Source organism: Mus pahari, chromosome 1 (genome assembly GCF_900095145.1).
Source record: "Mus pahari chromosome 1, PAHARI_EIJ_v1.1, whole genome shotgun sequence".
NCBI classification, from domain to species: domain Eukaryota; kingdom Metazoa; phylum Chordata; class Mammalia; order Rodentia; family Muridae; genus Mus; species Mus pahari.
The window spans coordinates 126,510,957-126,530,847 of NC_034590.1; the positions used below are offsets into that span (position 1 = coordinate 126,510,957).

The window sequence follows — 19,891 nt, forward strand, 5'->3', positions numbered from 1 at the left end:
TTTTACCCTGACAGACAAAAGGTAAGGGCAGTCTCAACACTGCTGATGTAAGGAGTTTTCAGAAGACCATTCTTAAAACACTGAACTCTTCCATGAAACAGTTCACCTACCATACTGTTTAAAGCTTAGTGGTAGAACACTTGCTTACCATGTGCACGGATCTACATTCAGTATCCAGAACGTCAGGCAGTCAATCAAAGATTAAGAAATAATGCTGTTTGTCAAGCTAACACAAACAATAGAGATAAAAATATCTAAATGCTAACCAAATCTCTTCTACAGTGGCATTCTTTTTTCTAGTGATTAACCTACAAGGCACAAAATTACACTTTTAAGATACTTTTTATCAAACCTAAGTGAAGAAAGCAGTAGAGATTCAAATTTATTTCCTGTCATCACTGTTACTATACTGATAGCTTGCTGACTCACTGACAGGCGCCAAGTCCATTTAATTCTGAGGTTTTACTACTTACCACAAGGTACCACAAATCTCAAGGTTTTGGCATAAAGAATTATGCTTAAAAAACAGTAGCCTAGGACACGAAAGCCACATTTAAGATTTCTACTTCCTTCTAATGGTATCTTGTGGTTCCTATAACTGTTCTACTTTTCAGGCTGGTTTCAAGTCAATAACTAAAGCTGCTCACTTTAGAAAGAAAGAAGAGGCCATCTGAATTACAGATGGAGAAGTGGGGAAGCTTCAATGGTTACTCCCCACAGCCAAACCTGAGAATCACCTGAAGGTGACAATGATCAAAGTCTCCACAATCCTCGTTTTGCTGATTCTACAAAAAGTTTATTTATGTAAAGAGTATTTCTAACCTTTACTAAGTAAGCCAGTAAAACAGTACAGTCTGTCTGCTAGATGACAAGCCATAAATAGATAAATAAATACACATAAATAAATAAAATAAGAAAGTCAAGTTTAAATATTAATATCATCAGGTTTCAAAGGTCAGAAACTGTTAAAGCAACTTTTGACCAGTTGCCTCACAAAAATAAAGACCTTATCTCATTTATGCTTTTTTTGATACAAAGATATTTGACCTGAAAGAATTAAGTAATTCTCACTCAAATATCCTTCAATAATGCTAAACAAGTCAAATCAACTGTGAAGATTCATGTCTTCATGTATTTACTAAATATTTTACTCTCAAAAACAAAAAGAAAAAAAGAAAAGAAAAAAAGAAAGCCCACCTCCATCATGACAGTATTTCCTGCCACAGCATTCTTTTATTTCTCCCCAAAAGAGCCATAGGAAAGACTGCAGAGAAGGAAAGAGGCAGAGGTGGCAGACAAGGAAGGGTAAAAGGAATTGACAGTGACCAGGGGAGCAGAACAATTTACATTTGGGAAGAACAGGAAGAACTACGCATTCTGAAGAGCAAGACAAGGTGGGAGCAGTGTGTAAAAGAAGAAGAACTGTGCAAAAGAAGTCATCCTGATGGCTGGTGGGGAACTTAATCTTGCTTACAGTTTTTTCTCCAGAGGGCAAAAACATCACTCGCCTATTCTGAAATTCTTGAAAATAAGGTCACACTAGGTAACTACCAAATTTTATTAAAATTAAAACAAAACCCAGCCTAACCATTCAATTCAGAAAGTTGATTTAGACCACTAATAGTCCAATATTGGGGCAAGGGCTAAGCCAAGGACACGGTAATTTCAGAGCTTTCAAGTCACGATAACTCGTATAAACACAAGTGATTATTTTAATTTTCTCTGAAGATTATTTTTTCAGGGCAGCCCAATAAACTCAATGATGTCCAGATTTACTAGCCAAAAAATTTATTCAATTCCACGTGCCACCAGAAAGTAAGCTAATAACATCCCACTGAGAGTGCTGTCAGGCTAAATCCCTCTACTCCTGCATGCACTACCTGGATAAATCTCCCTTCACTCTTCATTCCACCACCTACTCAGGGCAAGGCCCTGGGGACAGCTCCAGATTACCCTTCACACTCAGTGTCACAGGCCCAAGCCCAAGTGGCCCAATCAGTGCCAAGAAAAGAACAAACCAAGAAAGATTAATTCGCAGATGTTCATGCATTTCACATACACTATGCCCCATGGTCCGTTGCTAGGGCAACAGAAGACCACCAGTGTGAGCTTTATTGGCTTTATGAAGTGCATCTCAGGGACTATAGCCCCAGAAATGCTGCATAATAATAGCGTGACTTCTCTGAAGCCTTGTTTTGTGTTTATGCATTGTTAACCTTATAAGTATTATAAAGAGCACCCCTCCCTATAACCTCTGACACTGCCCCCTTTTCCTGTGCCGTAGATTTCTATACTGAATCATGAAAGTACATCCTACAGCTCCATTTCAGGAAAAACTCCTTTAAACTGATCATCTGATCTCATGGCCAAAATATAAATGAATACAATCCTATACCAGTTTGGAGATCACCAATTAGTGCAGCCCACCACACCAGCACTGACCACCAAAGCCAATACACATATAGCTTTGACCACCCTCTGGTTTGCCTTTTGCCTACCTGCCTGCTGGCTTCCTCCCTCCCTCCTTCTCTCCCTCAGTTCTGTCCCCTAAACTCTAAAGCCTACCAGGCAAGTATTCTCTATCACTCAGCCCAGCTTAGCTTTTACTTTCTATTTTGGAATTGGCTCACTAAGTTACTCAGGCTGGCCTCCTCAGTGACAAGAATTAAGAGGCCTCCACTACCAGGCCCAGCATGGCCCTTACTTTCTATACATCCAGAGAGACCATGCTTTTAAATATCAGCAATCTGCTTCAGCCAGATGGAATAGCAGAACCATTAACCCTAATCAGGCCCATCTCTTCGGTGTCATTAAGTGGAATGCCAGGGCCAGGAAAAGGGAGTAGGTAGGTTGGGGAGCAGGAGGGGGGAGCAGGGGGAGGTTGGTATAGGGGATTTGAGAGGTAAATAGGAAAGGGGATAGCTTTTGAAATGTAAATGAAGAAAATATCTAATAATAATAAAATAGAAATTTAAAAAAGGGGGGAGGGGCTTCCTGCAATGATGTGTATTCTGTGTCTCCCCTGTTACAGCCACTGGGCACTTCAAATGTGATGAGTGCAACTAAAAAACTGGGTTTTATATTTCTATTTTAACTAATTTAAGTTTTAAAAAACGATTCATGCAGCTACAGTACTGGACAATACAGCTTCATAATTCAAATATTGCTTAATTTGTGAAAACATAACTTCAAGTATATGTATATAAGGTCAGTTTTTCTGCTGACAGCCAGTGCTCACAGTGCTGGTTCTAAACAGCCCTGAGCACTGAGTCCATCCAATTACCCTGGCTATTTGTAAAGCAGACCCAGGGAGCAAGCTGCACTTCCTCCTTCAGGAACCCTCCACCCCCAGGTTGGGAGGTTAAAATCACAAATGTCACAACTCCCAGGGCAATAGAACAGATCAAGTGTTAATCTAGAGGGAAGTAGTGGGTGAAGGGGAGAATATGGGCTGGCAGGGACAGGGAAGATCTGTAATGAAGAGGGGAGGGGAAAAAAAGCCAGTGAATAGATCAATAGAAGCAACAGCTTACATTCAGATTCACAGGAGAAAAAAACACAAGGAGACAATCATTTCCTGGGAAAAGCTCAAGCCTAATGAGAATTTACTCTGCTCCTTTATGTGACAACCAGCTCTTTTGTGGCACAGGCTTCCTGACTGACAGGAACCCAGGGCCCCTTAATAGGATTTCCATATTATTTCCAACACCTGCCCAGAAGTTATTTGTTTACATTGAAGGAGGCAAGATTCTCAAATCAGACATCTGTCTCTAGTTCAGGCATATCTTAGGAAACCATCTAGAAAGCAGCTTTGTTACCATGGTGACATTTTTATTTTCCTCCTTTAGCTGGCTCAAAACATTAGCATTTCCAATTTTATTTTGTTTTTCAAAGGGGCAAATGTCACTCAAGAAAACAGAAGTGTTTTTAAAAGCTAAACAGAATTTTCACAAATTTCAAGAATAATTAAGATTACCCTAAGGAGGACTAAATACAAAGTGGTGTTATTAGCCCGCCAGAGGCACTTCTCTAAGGGTGACTCACATGCAAGCTTGTTTACTCAGCCCTCAACGGGTCTGGACCATGGGGGTTCAACAAAGTACCAAGTTAAAGAAGAAAATTGAAGAATCCTTCAGGATGTGATGCAGTTATATAATGAGTCCACTTCCATGTGAAAGGATTCTTCACACTTACCCTATCCACATTCTGAAATCTCACTTCCAAGAACACTTAAGGATTTTTATGTCCATCTCACTGCCTGCAGTTCAGTAAAGAGTGAGATACGAACACTTAAGCTTTTCAGTAACATTTGATGAGTGCACAGGGGATGGAATACTAAACAGTGTGAGAAAAGAAGAGGGACAGGTTGCTCTGGTCTCTAGTGACATAAACCTAGGCACAAACACCAACCTCAGAGTGGTACTGACCACCAATGAAAGTTAACACCAAACAGGCATTGCTTTAGTCAGAAACCCAAGACAGTGACTTAACGCGGAGTTTTAGTACTACGTCTTATTATGTGGAAATAGGGGACACATGGGTTAATTCTGATGACGAATGGTCCTTACTTTTTGGAATACTAAGTGCTTGTAACACTTAGTTAGAATTTCATTATCTGACTAACCAGTATCAATCCTGAGATGATTTTATTTCTATGAGCAGCAGCAAGCTTATTTAAAGCAAAAACTTGTTGAGAAGTACCACTTAGCCCTCAGCAAACTCCTTATCACTTGTTCCTGAGCTTACCAATTCTCTTCTGCTTTCTCACAGACCATAGCATGGGAACAGTTAGGTATGACAGACTATGCATGTCCAAAGTTATAGTGCTGATGATCCTTGTTAGTGGTTTTCCCATATGCAGAGGGCTGTCTAAGCCAGAAGATATCTGAACTATTGTTCAGAGAGCAAATTATGAAATTATGAAGAGTGAAAAGTAGTATTACAGAAACGAGAGAGAGAGAGGGGGGGGGGAGGTAATAAGTGTCCTTCTAGGTCATTTTTGTGTTTTCTCCACCCTGAATAGATGAATATTTTTAACACAAAAGATAGTAATACTTGGGAAATAGTCTTTTGAAAAAATTATGTATACTTTGAGAAACAAATGCTTTTGAAATCCAAGTGCCAAGCATAACACTTCAATCTTAGGCTCCCCGAAATATTTTTTAAATGCTAAATATAAAATTTATTATATAATATTTTTTCAAGAGAAGAATGCATTCTAATTAAGAAAATTAGAGATAATAAGCATCAAGATGAAAATGTCTAGTAACTGTTGGTTTAAGGAGCAAAAGAATTAAACTACCTTTGCAAAATCAGCTAGGGAAGGCAGATCTGACAATCAGCCTACCCTGTTAATTAATATTTGTTCTGCTTCAGCAATCGGTGGAGGCAAGTGCAGCAAAACAAGCGTGACTCCCCCGTCACATCATTAATCCACTCATGCTCACCACCTGAGGACCAGCTGTGCCCTACAGACATTCATTCATCTGTTCCACAAACAAACAATTACAACACATTTTCTGGAATTAGGGCACCTGTTACACTTCACACAGCTTACATGCCTGGAGGCAGGGATCAATTAATACTGCACAAATTAGTGCATCATAAACCAACAGAACAAAAGTTCCTGATGGGTCTTTGATAAGATACCTGTTAACAATAAAATTCATAGTAAAAAAAAACAAATGCCTTTACAAGAATTAGAAAGCAACAATAATGCTAAAACATTTCAAGTTACTACTTTATATTTTAGAAAGCTGAAAGCACTACATTAAACAACCCTTATAGCAACCCACCCCCAACAGAATTACAATTACCAATGTGCACATTTGGTTAATGACATGGCCACTTTCACTGCTCAATTACCCACTATGCCCTATACTTTTAAGATTTTCATTTCCAAATTCATTTCTAGGATGGCCTGAACAAGATGTAACAACTACATTCCAAATGTACCTAGAGTTACAGATCTGAGATCTAGGGAGATCAACATGACTTAAGGAACATGACACACAGCTTACCTGGTACTAAAAAATAGACTTATTCAGGAAAATGGCTTTGGCTTCCTGTAAACTAGTTCAGCTTCTAGATGTTTCCATGAGCTTCCTTGTGGTTTAAAATATAACAGGAAGACCTTTTACTTATGATTGGAAAAGGACAGAAAGAATGAAGTGTATTATTTTCATGTAAATGTGGGGATGAACAAAAGATGAATGTTACAAAAAGATTTGTGTTTGCTTTTGACAGCACATACACTAGAAGTGGGGGAAATGCAATACTGATCATCAGTAAATAGAATTCCACTTGTGTTTTTTTTATATGTAGACTACTATATACTGAAAATATAAATCTACATTCCAAATGAAGTATTGGTTAACCTAAAGTATATTTTAACATATGTTTAATGTAAACTAGAATTCCATTTTAATAGGATTTTAAAAATACATTAAACACATCTATTTTCCCATAACACTACAAAGTTCTCTCTCACTAAATTTTTAGGGTATTGAGAGATCTAATCTGTATGGCAATGAGAGAGGAGAGGGAAAAAAAAAAAATCAAAGGTTGGTTTGAGAAGGGTATTATAAGGCCAGGCAGTGGTGCTGCACGCCTTTAATCCCAGCACTTGGGAGGCAGAGGCAGGTGGATTTCTGAGTTCCAGGCCAGCCTGATCTATAGACTGAGTTCCAGGACAGCCAAGGCTACACAGAGAGACCCTGTCTCAAAAAAAAAAAAAAAAAAAAAGGAAGGTGGGGTATTATACGTAGACCAGGTCCAGCAGAACTGATCAGCTGGTAAAGATACCTGTCATCAAACCATTAATGACCTCCTGAGTTCAAGTCTTGGGACCCACATAATAGGAGAAAACAATCATCTAAAAACTGACCTCTGGTGTCCACACACATGCCATGGAACACATATGTGCACACAAATACAACATAAATGTAGCTAGTTGTGATGGTGAACACTGGTAGGACATGCTGAAGAGTAGGGACAGGAGAATCATGAATTCAAGTCCAGCCTGGGCTTTCTTTGTGGAGTTGGAGAGATATGTCAACTGTTAGGAGTGACTGCTACTCTTGCAGAGGGCCTGGGTTTGGTTCCTAGCACCCGTATAACATGTGGTTCACAACAGCCTCTAAGTCCAATCCAGAGGACCCGATACCCTCTTCTGGCTGTTCTGGGAACCAGGTGTACAAATGTAGGACACAAATTCAGTCACATACAAAATCACATGAAAATCAACAATTAAAAAATTGTACAGTGTCATTAGAAAAAATTAGAAGGGAAATCCTTTTAGAAGAAGAAAGGCTTAAGAGTTATCACAAGAAGAATAGTGAATCCTACTTAGATTATATTTCAAGAAAATGAATTCTGTGAATACTTTCAAGTTCAATTACTGATTATGTAATTGTGTAGACATAAAACCACAAATAGAACCATTTATGATTATCAAAATTGCTTATCTAATAATAAACATATTATTTTTTAAACAATGGAAGACATTATGGTTATCCTAAAAGTGTTCAATGGCATGGGGAGAAACTGATCAGAGTTCCATTCCCAGCAGCCACATCAGATGGTTGACAACCCCTCAAAGTCATGTGCATATCCAGTCTTCAATACATAAATACATACAAGAATAAAACAAATCTTTAAAAAAAAAAAAGTGCCTTCTCCCCAAGGGCCAAATGCATGTTAGCTATAATCTGCTTGAAGATAATTCCGTGAAAGAAAGGACTAATTTTTAGTTTCGAATAACAGTTCTAATTTTTAACACAAAACATAAGACTAAATCTCAAAGAGCTTTCCTTTGAGGGTGGCACTGGCAATATGACCTCGGGCAGGGAGTTCACAGCACTCTCTTTCCTAGTATATGCAGTAGGTAAGTTGCTTTTGCAAGTTACACCTATAAGTAGGATCTCAATTTACAAGCTGGTGGTGTCTTCAAAGACAAGAAAGAAGTTAATTGGGGATTTGAAGAAACAGCTTTGTAGACAGAGTGGGTGTGGCTAAAAGGAAACCAGAAAGCCAAATGGTATTTTCTGCTTGGATAGCTTTTCTTCAGATTACTGACTACTGAAGGAAAACAAGTCTTAAGACATGTCTACCACTTTTTCAGTTCTTTAGCTATTCTTTATAGTAATTTACTAGTGTCTTATATTCCTCCCTTTCAGATTTCATTTTCTTCTTCTTTTTTTTTTTTTTTTTTTTTAAAGATTTATTTATTTATTATATGTGAGTACACTGTAGCTATCTTCAGACACTCCAGAAGAGGGCATCAGATCTTGTTATGGATGGTTGTGAGCCACCATGTGGTTGCTGGGATTTGAACTCCAGACCTTCGGAAGAGCAGTCAGGTGCTCTTACCCACTGAGTCATCTCACCAGCCCTCAAATTTCATTTTCTATTCTTTTATGCCTTTAAGAAAAACAAAGAGTTGGTGGTGGTGGTTCATGCTTTAATTCCAGCACTAGGGAGGCAGAGGCAGCCTGGTAGACAGAGCAAGTTCTAGGACAGCCAAACAAACCAAAGAGGGGTGGTGTCTTAGTCAGGGTTTCTATTCCTGCACAAATCATCATGACCAAAAAGCAAATTGGAGAGAAAAGGGTTTATCCAGCTTACACTTCCACATTGCTGTTCATAACTAAAGGAAGTCAGGATACAGGAGCTGGTGCAGAGGCCATGGATGGGTGTTACTTACTGCCTTGCTTCCTCTGGCTTGCTCAGCTTGCTTTCTTATAGAACCCAAGATTACCAGCCCAGGGATGTCACCACTCACAATGGGCCCTCCTCCCTGCTTGATCACTAATTGAGAAAATGCCTTATCCTTACAGCTGGATCTCATGGAGTCATTTCCTCACCTGAAGCTCCTTTCTCTGTGATAACTCCAGCTTGTGTCAAGTTGACACATAAAACCAGCCAGTACTGGGGGAAAACCACAAACCACACACAAAAGAAAACAAAACAATGTGCCTTTCTAAAATACAGTAATGCAAACTGCCCTACCATGCTTTGCAGAAAGCCTAATATCCATACATTAATATGAAGAACAAAACTGCCCCAGGCATATGGTTACACCTCTCCTGACCATTTCCTCCAGTTTCTTCTTCAGTGCTTTCTCTCGTAGGAGATTTCAAGGAGTTAATCAAAACACATGCCTTTTAAACAGACAATCCTTTGAGACAGGAAAAATTGTATGCTTATTTGGAGGAAAGGGAGGGTTGTTCCAAGCATATGCAGGTTACAGATCTTGGAGCAGAACTTTGGCCATTAAATCTTAATGTGCAAAGTGAAGTGGCAAATAGAAGTAATCACTCCGCTAATTCAGGCTCAAAAGCCACTCTCACCTGTAGCACCCTGCTAATGAGGCAACAGTACTCTCCTGGCCTGAATCATACATTTCAGTATGAACATAAAATCCTTCTTCTAATTTTCCAGTGATAAACCTTTACTGCCAACAGTGACTAACTGGGAAAGTAAACAGAAACATATGATGTTTTAGTCATCTGTGCAGAATAAGCAACTAACATACTGATGAAGTAGAATAAATAGGCATTGCCTTACACACAACTTGAAGAGATTACCATAATATCCTTTAAGCAAAAGCAAAGAATTCTCATAGGATAAAAGCATAATATGCATATACACAGAAAAGCATTTAGTGTGAAGAATCATATGTAAACCTTTAAAATTAAGTATAACATCTGTACTTATTACAACGTAAAATATAAGCTCAATGTTGACGCAATTTGTAAGAATACAAGCAAATACTTCATTCAGCATTTGAAATGGATGTAGAGGTTTGGGAGATAAATTGGACATTGTACAACTCACTGAAAATGACCACATTCTATGAAAGCATTCAGTATTTTGGGCAAGATATTTTGACAAAATAACAAAAATAAAAACTTCACCACTTATAGGGAAAAAAATATAGCACATCTGCTATATCTTGCAGATTACAAAAAAGGCAAATCCTTCAGTCCTGATACAGAAGAATGCTATATTCAAGAGAAATCACAAGAGGACTATGCACATAAATAAAAGGATTTTAATGAAAATATGTTCAATATTAGCATCTTGGGAAAAATCATGGAACTGATCAACATTCCCTAATTTTGAGTTTATCTGTTTCAATTGACCTTAACTTTGATGCCTAGAGTATGTAGACACTGGATATAGGGACAGTAAGTAGTGAGAGTAATTTCTCAGTCTTAGGTTTTTATAAAATTTAGGCAGTATGATGGTGGCTGTTCTAAGTTACTAACCCCATTTCAGTCAGTTGAAAACTGAAGAGTGATGTAAGACCTGAATGGCTTGGAGCTCTCGATCTCCTCCTTGTGAACAAATACCTCCAACAACTGGTTTCTTGCCATTTCCAGGCCTCACATGAGGGGCTTACCGCTGGTCAGTCAGCAGACAGCCAAGACAAATAAGTAAGGTGGCAGGAGCAGTGGCCCCTTATTTCAACAGTACTACTGCACACAATGCTTCAGTTTCTCATGACCAAGTAAATTGATTCTAGGACTCCCTATAGTGTTTTCACCTTTAGATCCATATTTACATTCTCTATCAATGTCAAAAAACTTCAGATGGAACTCTGCAAATAACAGGCTTAAGAATGAACTCAGCTACTGGAGCTAAAGACGACGAGATCAATAAAGCCAACAGTCTGTGATTTAGTGGGACAGAAACTTCAGAGAGGGTCTAGCAATTTAGTGAAGGATCACTCTTCTTTATTTGGTTTCTCAAGGAAAAGCACCTTAATTACTTGGGTCTTTACAGTGAGCCTAAATGTCTGTTTTATAAGCTGTTCTCATTCTGCCCTGTTTAATAATCGGTAGCATCAGGAAAACATTTTTTAAGAGTGCCTCTCACAATTAAACCCACCCATAACTTTGTGTAAATCAATACTTTGCTACCATATCAAATGTTGCAATGAAGCTGTGTAATACTGCCCACATCCTCATTACATGCAACACTAATTACTACCAGCAGATTCTGATTTTTCTGTACATTACAGGCTTTTAGAGGAGCTATAAAATTTTCAGGCACCATTAATTTAAATTTGTATTGAAATTTCCTTTTGACAGATGGCCAAAAATTACTTATTATTTAGAGTACAGGAGCTGCCTGTTTGCAGATTAGAAGAGGAAAGGGAAAAATTTAGAGCCAGAAGGAAATTTATGTCACATTCATTACCTGTTAAATGTTAAGGAGAACTATTGTGCATGAATGAATTATTTCATTCTAGCCCAACTAGCAGACAAGTGGATAAATGGTTGCTACAAACCACCCCCAGTCACACATCAGCCAACAACCATAAACTGCCCCTCTTAACCAGGAACTCATTACACAAGGATAAGGATGCTCAATAGAATTGGCAGCCACTTCTGGAGCATCACAGAAACAAGTAAAAAAAAAAAAAAATTAGCCAACTATTTCAACTTGAAAACCTAAAGACAATGCCAGAACGCACACAGCACACTTCAAGCATGGACTTGTAGCTGTCATTCATAATAAATCAGAACAAAACATCAACTTAATTCCTTAGCACTTTCTTAAGGCTTCTGGCTATTTTGCCATGTTCAGGCTCACTTGGATTATAGATGATTAAAAATATACATCTTATTCTTTCTTGAGTGGAGTCATATGAATGTAAATAGCATAAAGTATACAGTGGTATATAAATATTTTCACAATCATCTGTGAGTGGAGCTGGAGAGGAGTGTTTGGTTTAGTCCACTGGACAGCCTGAAGGTATGGATTCATCATAAGCCACCAGGGAGTGTTTACATTACAGCCTCAGACAGGCCTCCTCAGAGATCCTATCAGCTGATCCCGACTACCTTATTTATTAATTACTTCCAATGTACAAGTGGAGAACATGTAATTACACTCTAAGAAATTTTTTAATGTAGGTACTGATGTGAAGAGTATACAACAAAATGTACAATTGCATATAAATAATTAACATTTAATTTGTATAGTTCTACTTGTTGGCAGTTGTTTGGGATTGCAAGTGCACTTTTAAAATGGATAGACTCACTATTGAATTTCTGTTATTTAAGGACTATGAAAACAATTTTAATTTTCAAAAGGTCAAAGAGTAAAAGTACTATTCATAGTCAAAGACCTTCTGTCTGGGAAAGTCTAGTTTTATATATGTTCACAAAAAACTGCAAAAGGTCTAAATAACCCAGTGGTTCTCAAGCCCTTTAGCAGTGAAACAACACTTCACAGAAAACACCTAGGACCACCAAACCCACAGATGGTTAGATTAGGATTCATAACAGCAGCATCATTACAGTTATGGAGCAGCAACAAAAACAATGTTATGGTTGGGGGTCACCACTATATAAGGAATCTGTTATTAAAGAGTGGCAGCATTAGGAAGGTTGAGAACCACTGAACTAACCTAGAGGCCACAATATTTAATTATTTAAAACTCAAAATGATAGTATCCATACCCTGTAGTGTCCAGAACTAGGTTACTTCTGATGGGTAATAAAATGGTATGTGCTACACAATTATGCACACACATGGCATATTTAACTGGACCTGACTCAAGGTGACTGAAATACATTCATAGTTTATTCATTTCCTGTATTACAGCCTGTGCATTTTGTTTACATACAATGAAACACAGAAGGCAGGTGAAACAGACTAAAATCTTCAAAGAAATTTTTGCCACACTACAAACCCAAATATTACAAAAAGAAAATGCAATGTTTCTGGTAAACAGAAATACTCTTAAGGAAGGCTTTTGTCTCCTCCCCTTCATGCTGAGCATGAACCTAGGGTCTTACACATACCAAGCACAAGCTCTCCCACTGAGCTTACACTATACATCTGGCCCAAACAGATGTTTAATGCTTTGTTTTCTGATAAGTATATATGCCTTATAAATCGATGCATTTACTTCACTGCAGTGTCTTAAAGCAGTTACATTTTGCCTAATATGAGCAATCCAGTTTATTAATCAACTGTGTTCTACAAATCTGAGCCTCAGAAAAATATGACCATTGTTCAAAGACTACTTGACTAAGCGTACCACAACTTGGTAAATGTCACCCATACTGGTCTCTAAATCTCAAAGAATCCATGATTAGATTTATTCGGATTACTCATAATCCCTTTCCACTATCTTTGTGTCTGAATGTTTTTGAGTCCTACCTTGATGGAGTCTCTGTCTGTAGGCAGAACAGCAGCAAGACAAGCAAATAGAGGCAAAAAAAAAAAAAAAAAAAAAAAAAAAAAAAAAAAAAAAAGAAACACTCTAGTTAGTTTACATAAAATCGTACTTATCAAACCTCACCCTGCTAAATAATAAATTGAACAGATGTCAACTTTACTGTAAAGTTAATTATTAATACTACTCTACAAGATCCACAAAGCACTGGTTCACCTTTGACACAATTTCAAATGAACCAAAGTTAGCCATTCTTATTTATGTATATCTTATTGACTTTTCCACTTAAGTTTATAATCATGAGTCAACTCTGTACCATAGCATTAAGATAACTCTAAAACAAATATTCCAATATTCCTAGGATCACAGAAGATAAACTTATCTCTATGTAATATGAACAATTTGCCCATGCTCTAAACTTTGGTAATGATACTTAAAAAGCAGTAGATAGGACTTTTTATTACAAGCCACACCCTTTCAAACCAACAAACCATCCCTTTGCTAGACAAATTATCATAAAGGAATGGTGGAAGAATTTCTTTTTCACTCTTGTAGTTACCTATTGAAAATTATCAGTAAGCACTGCAGAAATGCACAGGAACATTTAAAACCCTCTGTACCATCATCTTCCTTTAGAAGAGAAAGGTGACCAATCATGAGAACACAGTGAACTTCCTCGGTAGTTATTATTAAAAACAGCTAATCTCATGTTTGGAATACCAGTAAGTCAACAATTTGTTGTTGTATTTAGAACAACAGATTTAATTAGTTTGAACTGAATCATCTCAATATGACAACTGGAATTCTTACTATACTCTATAAAATCTTCTAATTTACTAATAATAACTGATTTGGTCAAATATAAATAAGCCTTTATTAAGTTTTCCTCCCCAACAATCTGGTCAAAGCTGACTTTTAAGGATACATGTACTTTAAACAGGATTTCAGTACTGATTTAAATTTTGGAAGCAAGGGATCAAAGGCAACCAATTATCTGAAGAACTGGAAATGTAGCCCCACTATAGGACCCTTGACTAAATGTGTAAGGTCCCTGGCTTCTATTACCAGAAAAGTCAGGATAGAAGTGGAGGGCTTGGGGTGGCAAAATCTGCAAACAGCTCTTTGTCTTTTGGGCAACCAGGAGGGTTCCATGTGACAAATGACTCCTTCTAATAACTAATATGCCTTTTGGTGGAAATCCTTTTATTTAGACACCAGCAAAATAAAATTCAGAAACAGAAAATGATGGCATCTGGAACCTATCCCTAGAAGGTTGATAACACCACACTGATGCCCAAATGCCCACTTACCTCTTTGGTGATCATTGTCATGATGCTTTTTCTCATCCTTAATTGGGAGGTGAGACTGACCTCCTAGTGCACTGGAGAGGGCCAGAAGTCCTGCACTGCTACCGATGGGTGGAATGGCTGGGGGCTGAAGCCCTGAAGGGTGTGGTGTCAGAGGCACAGGCAGACCATGTCCATGTGATAAATGCTGAGCTTGGAGTTGTTGCTGCTGTGAAAAATCAGACACAGATATTGAATTTGTCCCTTGTATAGCCTACAAGAAAAACAGTAGGTATAATAGATAATGAAAACAATCTTGTGCACAAGAAGGAGCTATCCTCATCCTGAATCATTTTTAAAGTTGGGAGAGGGGAAGTAGGAGAGATACATAACTGATGTGTTAATTTTCTTCTAAAATCTATGGGTTTTGTTGCTGTTGTTGTTATAATATGTAAGGTAAATAACCTAGATTTTAAATATGGTAAACTATTTAAATACCTTTAAAAGCTGAAGGTTCTTTAACAAAGCCTCTCTATTCTGTTCTAGAACAAAAGGCAAAGGTCCAACTATCATGTATTTCTAATCAAAATGTATATGTGAATAACTGTTAAGGCAGTGATGTTGAACAAGAAAAGCTGAAAATCGAGAAAATTAGTGTTAAACAGTTGTCCCAGAACCACTGCACAGCATGCGGGGAGAGTTAATTTGAAAGAGAAAACCTGAATTAACAACCCAGAAAAGGAAGCTGGTTGCAGCCACAGTTTTTTAAGCCCTTTAAGTGTCCTCAGCAGCACTTGAGCAAATTACTAAAGAAAATCCAATGTAGCAAGGCTTGGGTTCTCCTGTAGGCTTGCTCAATAATGCTGAAATAATTGGGCACTCTGTGCACGTTTAGTGATGCTCGAATGAAAAGCTAGAGGCCTGCCCGTGCACTCTTCTCTAGCAGCTGACTTTGTGCTGTGACAGGTTTATCTGAGTGGGACCGTGATGCATGCACCAGGAACTACACTGACAAGAGTTTAAAGTCATTTTTACCAGCACACTGGCAACACATAGTGAGAGCCTTTAAGAGGTTGGAATGGGAGTGCTTGACCTCAGCAGAGTCTGAATCAAGCCTGACTATAGGAGCCACTATGGGTAGGTTTGCTTCCTCTGCTGAATGGGCAAGGGAGAAGACAGGGAGGATGCTGAGTTAAGTACACCCCTAAACAGGAATCTCTTCAACTCAAAGCCTGCTAAGAAATTCCTATCAGAACAATTACTGGGTAAATCGAAGACTAACATTTATAGTCACTAAATATTATTTCTTTTAAATAAACCAGTTTTTATGCTAAATCTAAAATAGATGAAGAACTTCTATAATTTTTTTCGTAGAAAGATTTCACTAGTTGTCAAAAAATGAAATTATTCTCTAAAGTGAAACTTTAAGTAGCTTTTTCAGTATTTCAAAGGAAACAATAAAATTTTATTCTCTTCAAGTTACTTTCTTTCTTCTTCCTCTACTGTGTGCCTTCCTGTATGTAACTGAAGTATATCATGAATCAGTTCTTTTCTCCTGCTGACCTGCATCTGGTTCATACACTTCACATATAGCAAGTAAAACTAAACAGCAAAGGAATCGAAAATGGGAGCAGAACTCAGATATTCCATTAACCTAACCTCATACTCCATGCACATAAAGCCTTTTCTACCTGTAGTTTTTAAATTAGATGCTTCTTCCTTGGGAGCATGAACTTTGGGAATAACAACCCTTATTGGTCACTCAATACAGAGTTGTCATCTTGAAAACATATACATATAAACAACAAAAATGGACTAGGCAGTACAGAGACAGATATGTATATGTAATATAATACATATTACATATGATGTATAATGTATAAATATACAATAAATACCCCCACACATATAAATACATCTACTTTATATACATCTATATCTATCTATCTATCGTGCACCCACACACACCCACACATACCTGTGCACATACATACATATACATGTAGGTGTAACAATAATAATAGGCTATTAACTTGAGAGTGGAGGTGCACAAGAGGGTTTTGAGGGAAGGGAGCTGGGAAGGGCTGGAAAGAAAGTATTAAAAAAAAAATCATATAAAGCTAGAAGAAGGAAGCATATAGAAAAATTAGACAGTTCCTCATTGGAGTGACCTAAATCATCTCCACAATCCTTCAATATTATTTAGTTGACCAAAAGTGTACATGCAAAATTGTATTTTCTGAATATGTAGAGATACAGATTTGATAAATATAGGAATTTAAGTAAATATATATTAAATTTACCTTAAAATATAGTTCTACTTAGTGAGAAATTGTCCCAGTTTTCTTTTTCCACAAAATTCCATTAATATTTCTGTGTATAGTTGGGGCCTATAGCTGCTTATATCTCTAAGTTCAACTGTCAAGAAAGTACAAGCACCTGAGAATGTATTTCTTCTTTGACTGGAGGAGTCTCTATATGATATAAAACCTTCAGACAAGAAGCATTTGCGGGCTGGAGAGATGGCTCAGTGGGTAAGAGCACCCGACTGCTCTTCCGAAGGTCCGGAGTTCAAATCCCAGCAACCACATGGTGGCTCATAACCATCCGTAACAAGATCTGACGCCCTCTTCTGGAGTGTCTGAAGACAGCTACAGTGTACTTACATATAATAAATAAATAAATCTTTAAAAAAAAAAAAAAAANNNNTTNAAAAAAAAAAAAAAGAAGCATTTGCATAGTATCTGACAGGCTCAAGAATATTTGTATCATAATTCATGATAAAAAGAAAAAATCTCAGCCTAAATGATACATTCAGTGATTCTACTATATTGTTCTTCTCTCTGAAGAAAGAACAGGGGCCTTCCTCCTTTATGTGTGCCTGAAAGAACAAGATTCACCCCAATATAGTAGGGAACCAAAAGGGGTTTTCAGCATTGACAGTACTCCAATAAAAATGCCTGTTTGAAAAATATTCCATGGTTTTAAAAACAATAACCACTCTCCAAATAAAAGCAGCTCAGATTTCATACCACTCAGATCTTCCATAAAACTAGTATCAGTTTGACTATGCACTACTATACAACAGCAAGGAAACTTTGGCTGAAATACTAGCCAACTGATATGTGATCCAAGTTTTCATTTATGATTATGATTATGATTATTATTATTATTACCACCGCTAGTCATCACCAACATACACATGTACTCAATAAATCAGTCTCTGTGTGTTTAAATTCTCCTCATCCTTCTATTCTAACATCCTTGTGAAGGGAATGCCTCAGCCTGATTATACTCAATCACTGACGGTACATGCTCTAGCACTGCCTCTGAATTCTGATGGCACTTGAGGCCAAATCATATAAATAAAATTCAATAACCCAAGAAAATAAAGAGATTTGTATAGGGATAGCTAGATGAAAATACATTTGTTACAAGTTTATTCATAGAGCTATTTCTTTTAAAAATCTCAAATTACTAGAGATTTCTTATTCTTAGTATGTATCAAATAGATTATCAACTAAGCACCACTCTATAAGCAGATGAATATTGGGCTTCCAATGATATGAAGTTCAAAATTTACAATACAATCAGAAGAAAGCTAGCTGGATCTACGATATTTTTCATTTATGACAATTTAAAAATAAACAATTACAATCTAAAATAAGGAAGATCCATAGTATCATGATAAAACTAGAGAACTTGGTACCTCTTCACATAAAACTTATGGGCTTACTTCTATTGATGAACCTTTTATTTTTTTTATATAAATTTCAAATTTCTTAAAGAGAACTACCACCAAACTTTCCTTAAACCAATGAACTCAAGATACTCAGTCATGACTGTATATCCAAAGCTTTTGTTGTTTCTAGTGAATATATGGAATTCCCATTTACTCTCTGCCTAGCTTCCACTACTAACATTAGTGCCATTATATAATGTTTTACAAAATTTATCAAACTAGAAAAATTTACACCAGCACATCACTGTCACCCAAGCTACCAACCAACTCAGACCCTGCTTACCCCACCCCAATGTACATTTTCTGCTCCAGAATTCAGACCATGATAGACTATGGACATTTAAAGATGTTATGTTTCACTTCTGTTTTTAAAAATCCCTTAAAGATTTTAGGAATGATTACAATCGACTATAGTCCTACTGATAAATAGCACCTGGTTTGAATTCGTTTATAAAAGAAAGCAAACTAAAAAAGGCTACCATAAACTCATGGCACAAGTCTGTCATCCCTACAAAATGTCTAAACAATAAAAATATATTCATCATGGTTTTCCCCACAATGGAATGGTTATTAATTGCTTTAAAATATAAAACTACATGTAAAATATTAAATATAACATGTCATTAAAATGTGTATGACGAAACGTAGATACTAAAATATTCCAGTGACTTCCACAGCAGAAAAACAGGCTCCTTTCTGACTTTAGTAGCCATTTTTTTTTTTTTAAGTTTGTTTCCAAGTTCTCACCATAAGAACTGACCTAGAGCCGGGCATAGTGGGGCAGGCCTTTAATCCCAGCACTCCGGAGACAGAGGCAGGCGGATTTCTGAGTTCGAGGCCAGCCTGGTCTACAAAGTGAGTTCCAGGACAGCCAGGGCTGTACAGAGAAACCCTGCCTCGAAAAACCATTTAAAAAAAAAAAAAAAAAAACTGACCTAGAACTACAGCCAACATTAGATACTATCTTCTTTAAGAGTTCAATTTTGAAGGGAGCCATCTATGCTCCGGTACGCCCAGGCTCCAGTCATTGCCGGGGAGAGAGTGGACTGCAGAAGCAACACAACTTCTGGGACAGACCCTGGTTCTGGCTACAGACATCCAGGCACCATCACCACCAGAGCAGAGTTGTCCATCCCATAGCGCTCTCACTGCCTGAGCTGGTAAGGCAGCCATCTTTGCTCTGGTGTGCACAGGCTCCGGTCGTTCCCCCCTGGGAGAGAGCAGACTGCAGAAGGGTCACACCGTCTGGGACAGAGACTGGTCCTGGCTCCAGATATCCGGGCACCATCCCCATCAGAGCAGAGGTGTCCTCCGCCACCCCACCCCACCCCCCCCCCCCCCCCCCCCCCCCCCCCCCGCCAGCACTCTCACTGCCTGAGCTGGTAAGGGAGCTCATCTTTGCTCCAGTACGCCCAGGCTCCGGTCTTTGCTGCGGAGAGCAGGGACTGCAGAAGGAACACCGCTTCTGAGACAGACACTGGTTCTGGCTCCAGACATCTGGGCACCATCCCTGCCAGAGGAGAGGTGTCCCCCGGGAGCGCTCTCATTGCCTGAGCTTGTAAGGGAGCCATCTTTGCTCCAGTTCGCACAGGCTGCAGTCTGCACTGGCGAGAGTGTGGACTACAGAAGCCACACCGCTTTGGGACAGACAGAAGCAATCTAGCTTCT

General features: G+C 38.1%; 1 protein-coding gene across 3 annotated transcripts in view; it reads right to left on the reverse strand.

The window, feature by feature from the left end:
* Tle4 (TLE family member 4, transcriptional corepressor) overlaps positions 1-19,891 on the reverse strand; it is a 150,010-nt gene that overhangs the window by 53,793 nt on the left and 76,326 nt on the right. For 2 of the 3 annotated variants that reach the window (XM_021204294.1, XM_021204230.1), the window contains 2 exons: positions 14,506-14,710; positions 13,180-13,196 (listed from right to left, as the gene is read on the reverse strand). In XM_021204294.1, the coding sequence (XP_021059953.1) occupies positions 13,180-13,196; positions 14,506-14,710 (222 nt within the window). The remainder of the gene's footprint in view (positions 1-13,179; positions 13,197-14,505; positions 14,711-19,891) is intronic. The other variant, XM_021204238.1, reaches the window with a different exon arrangement.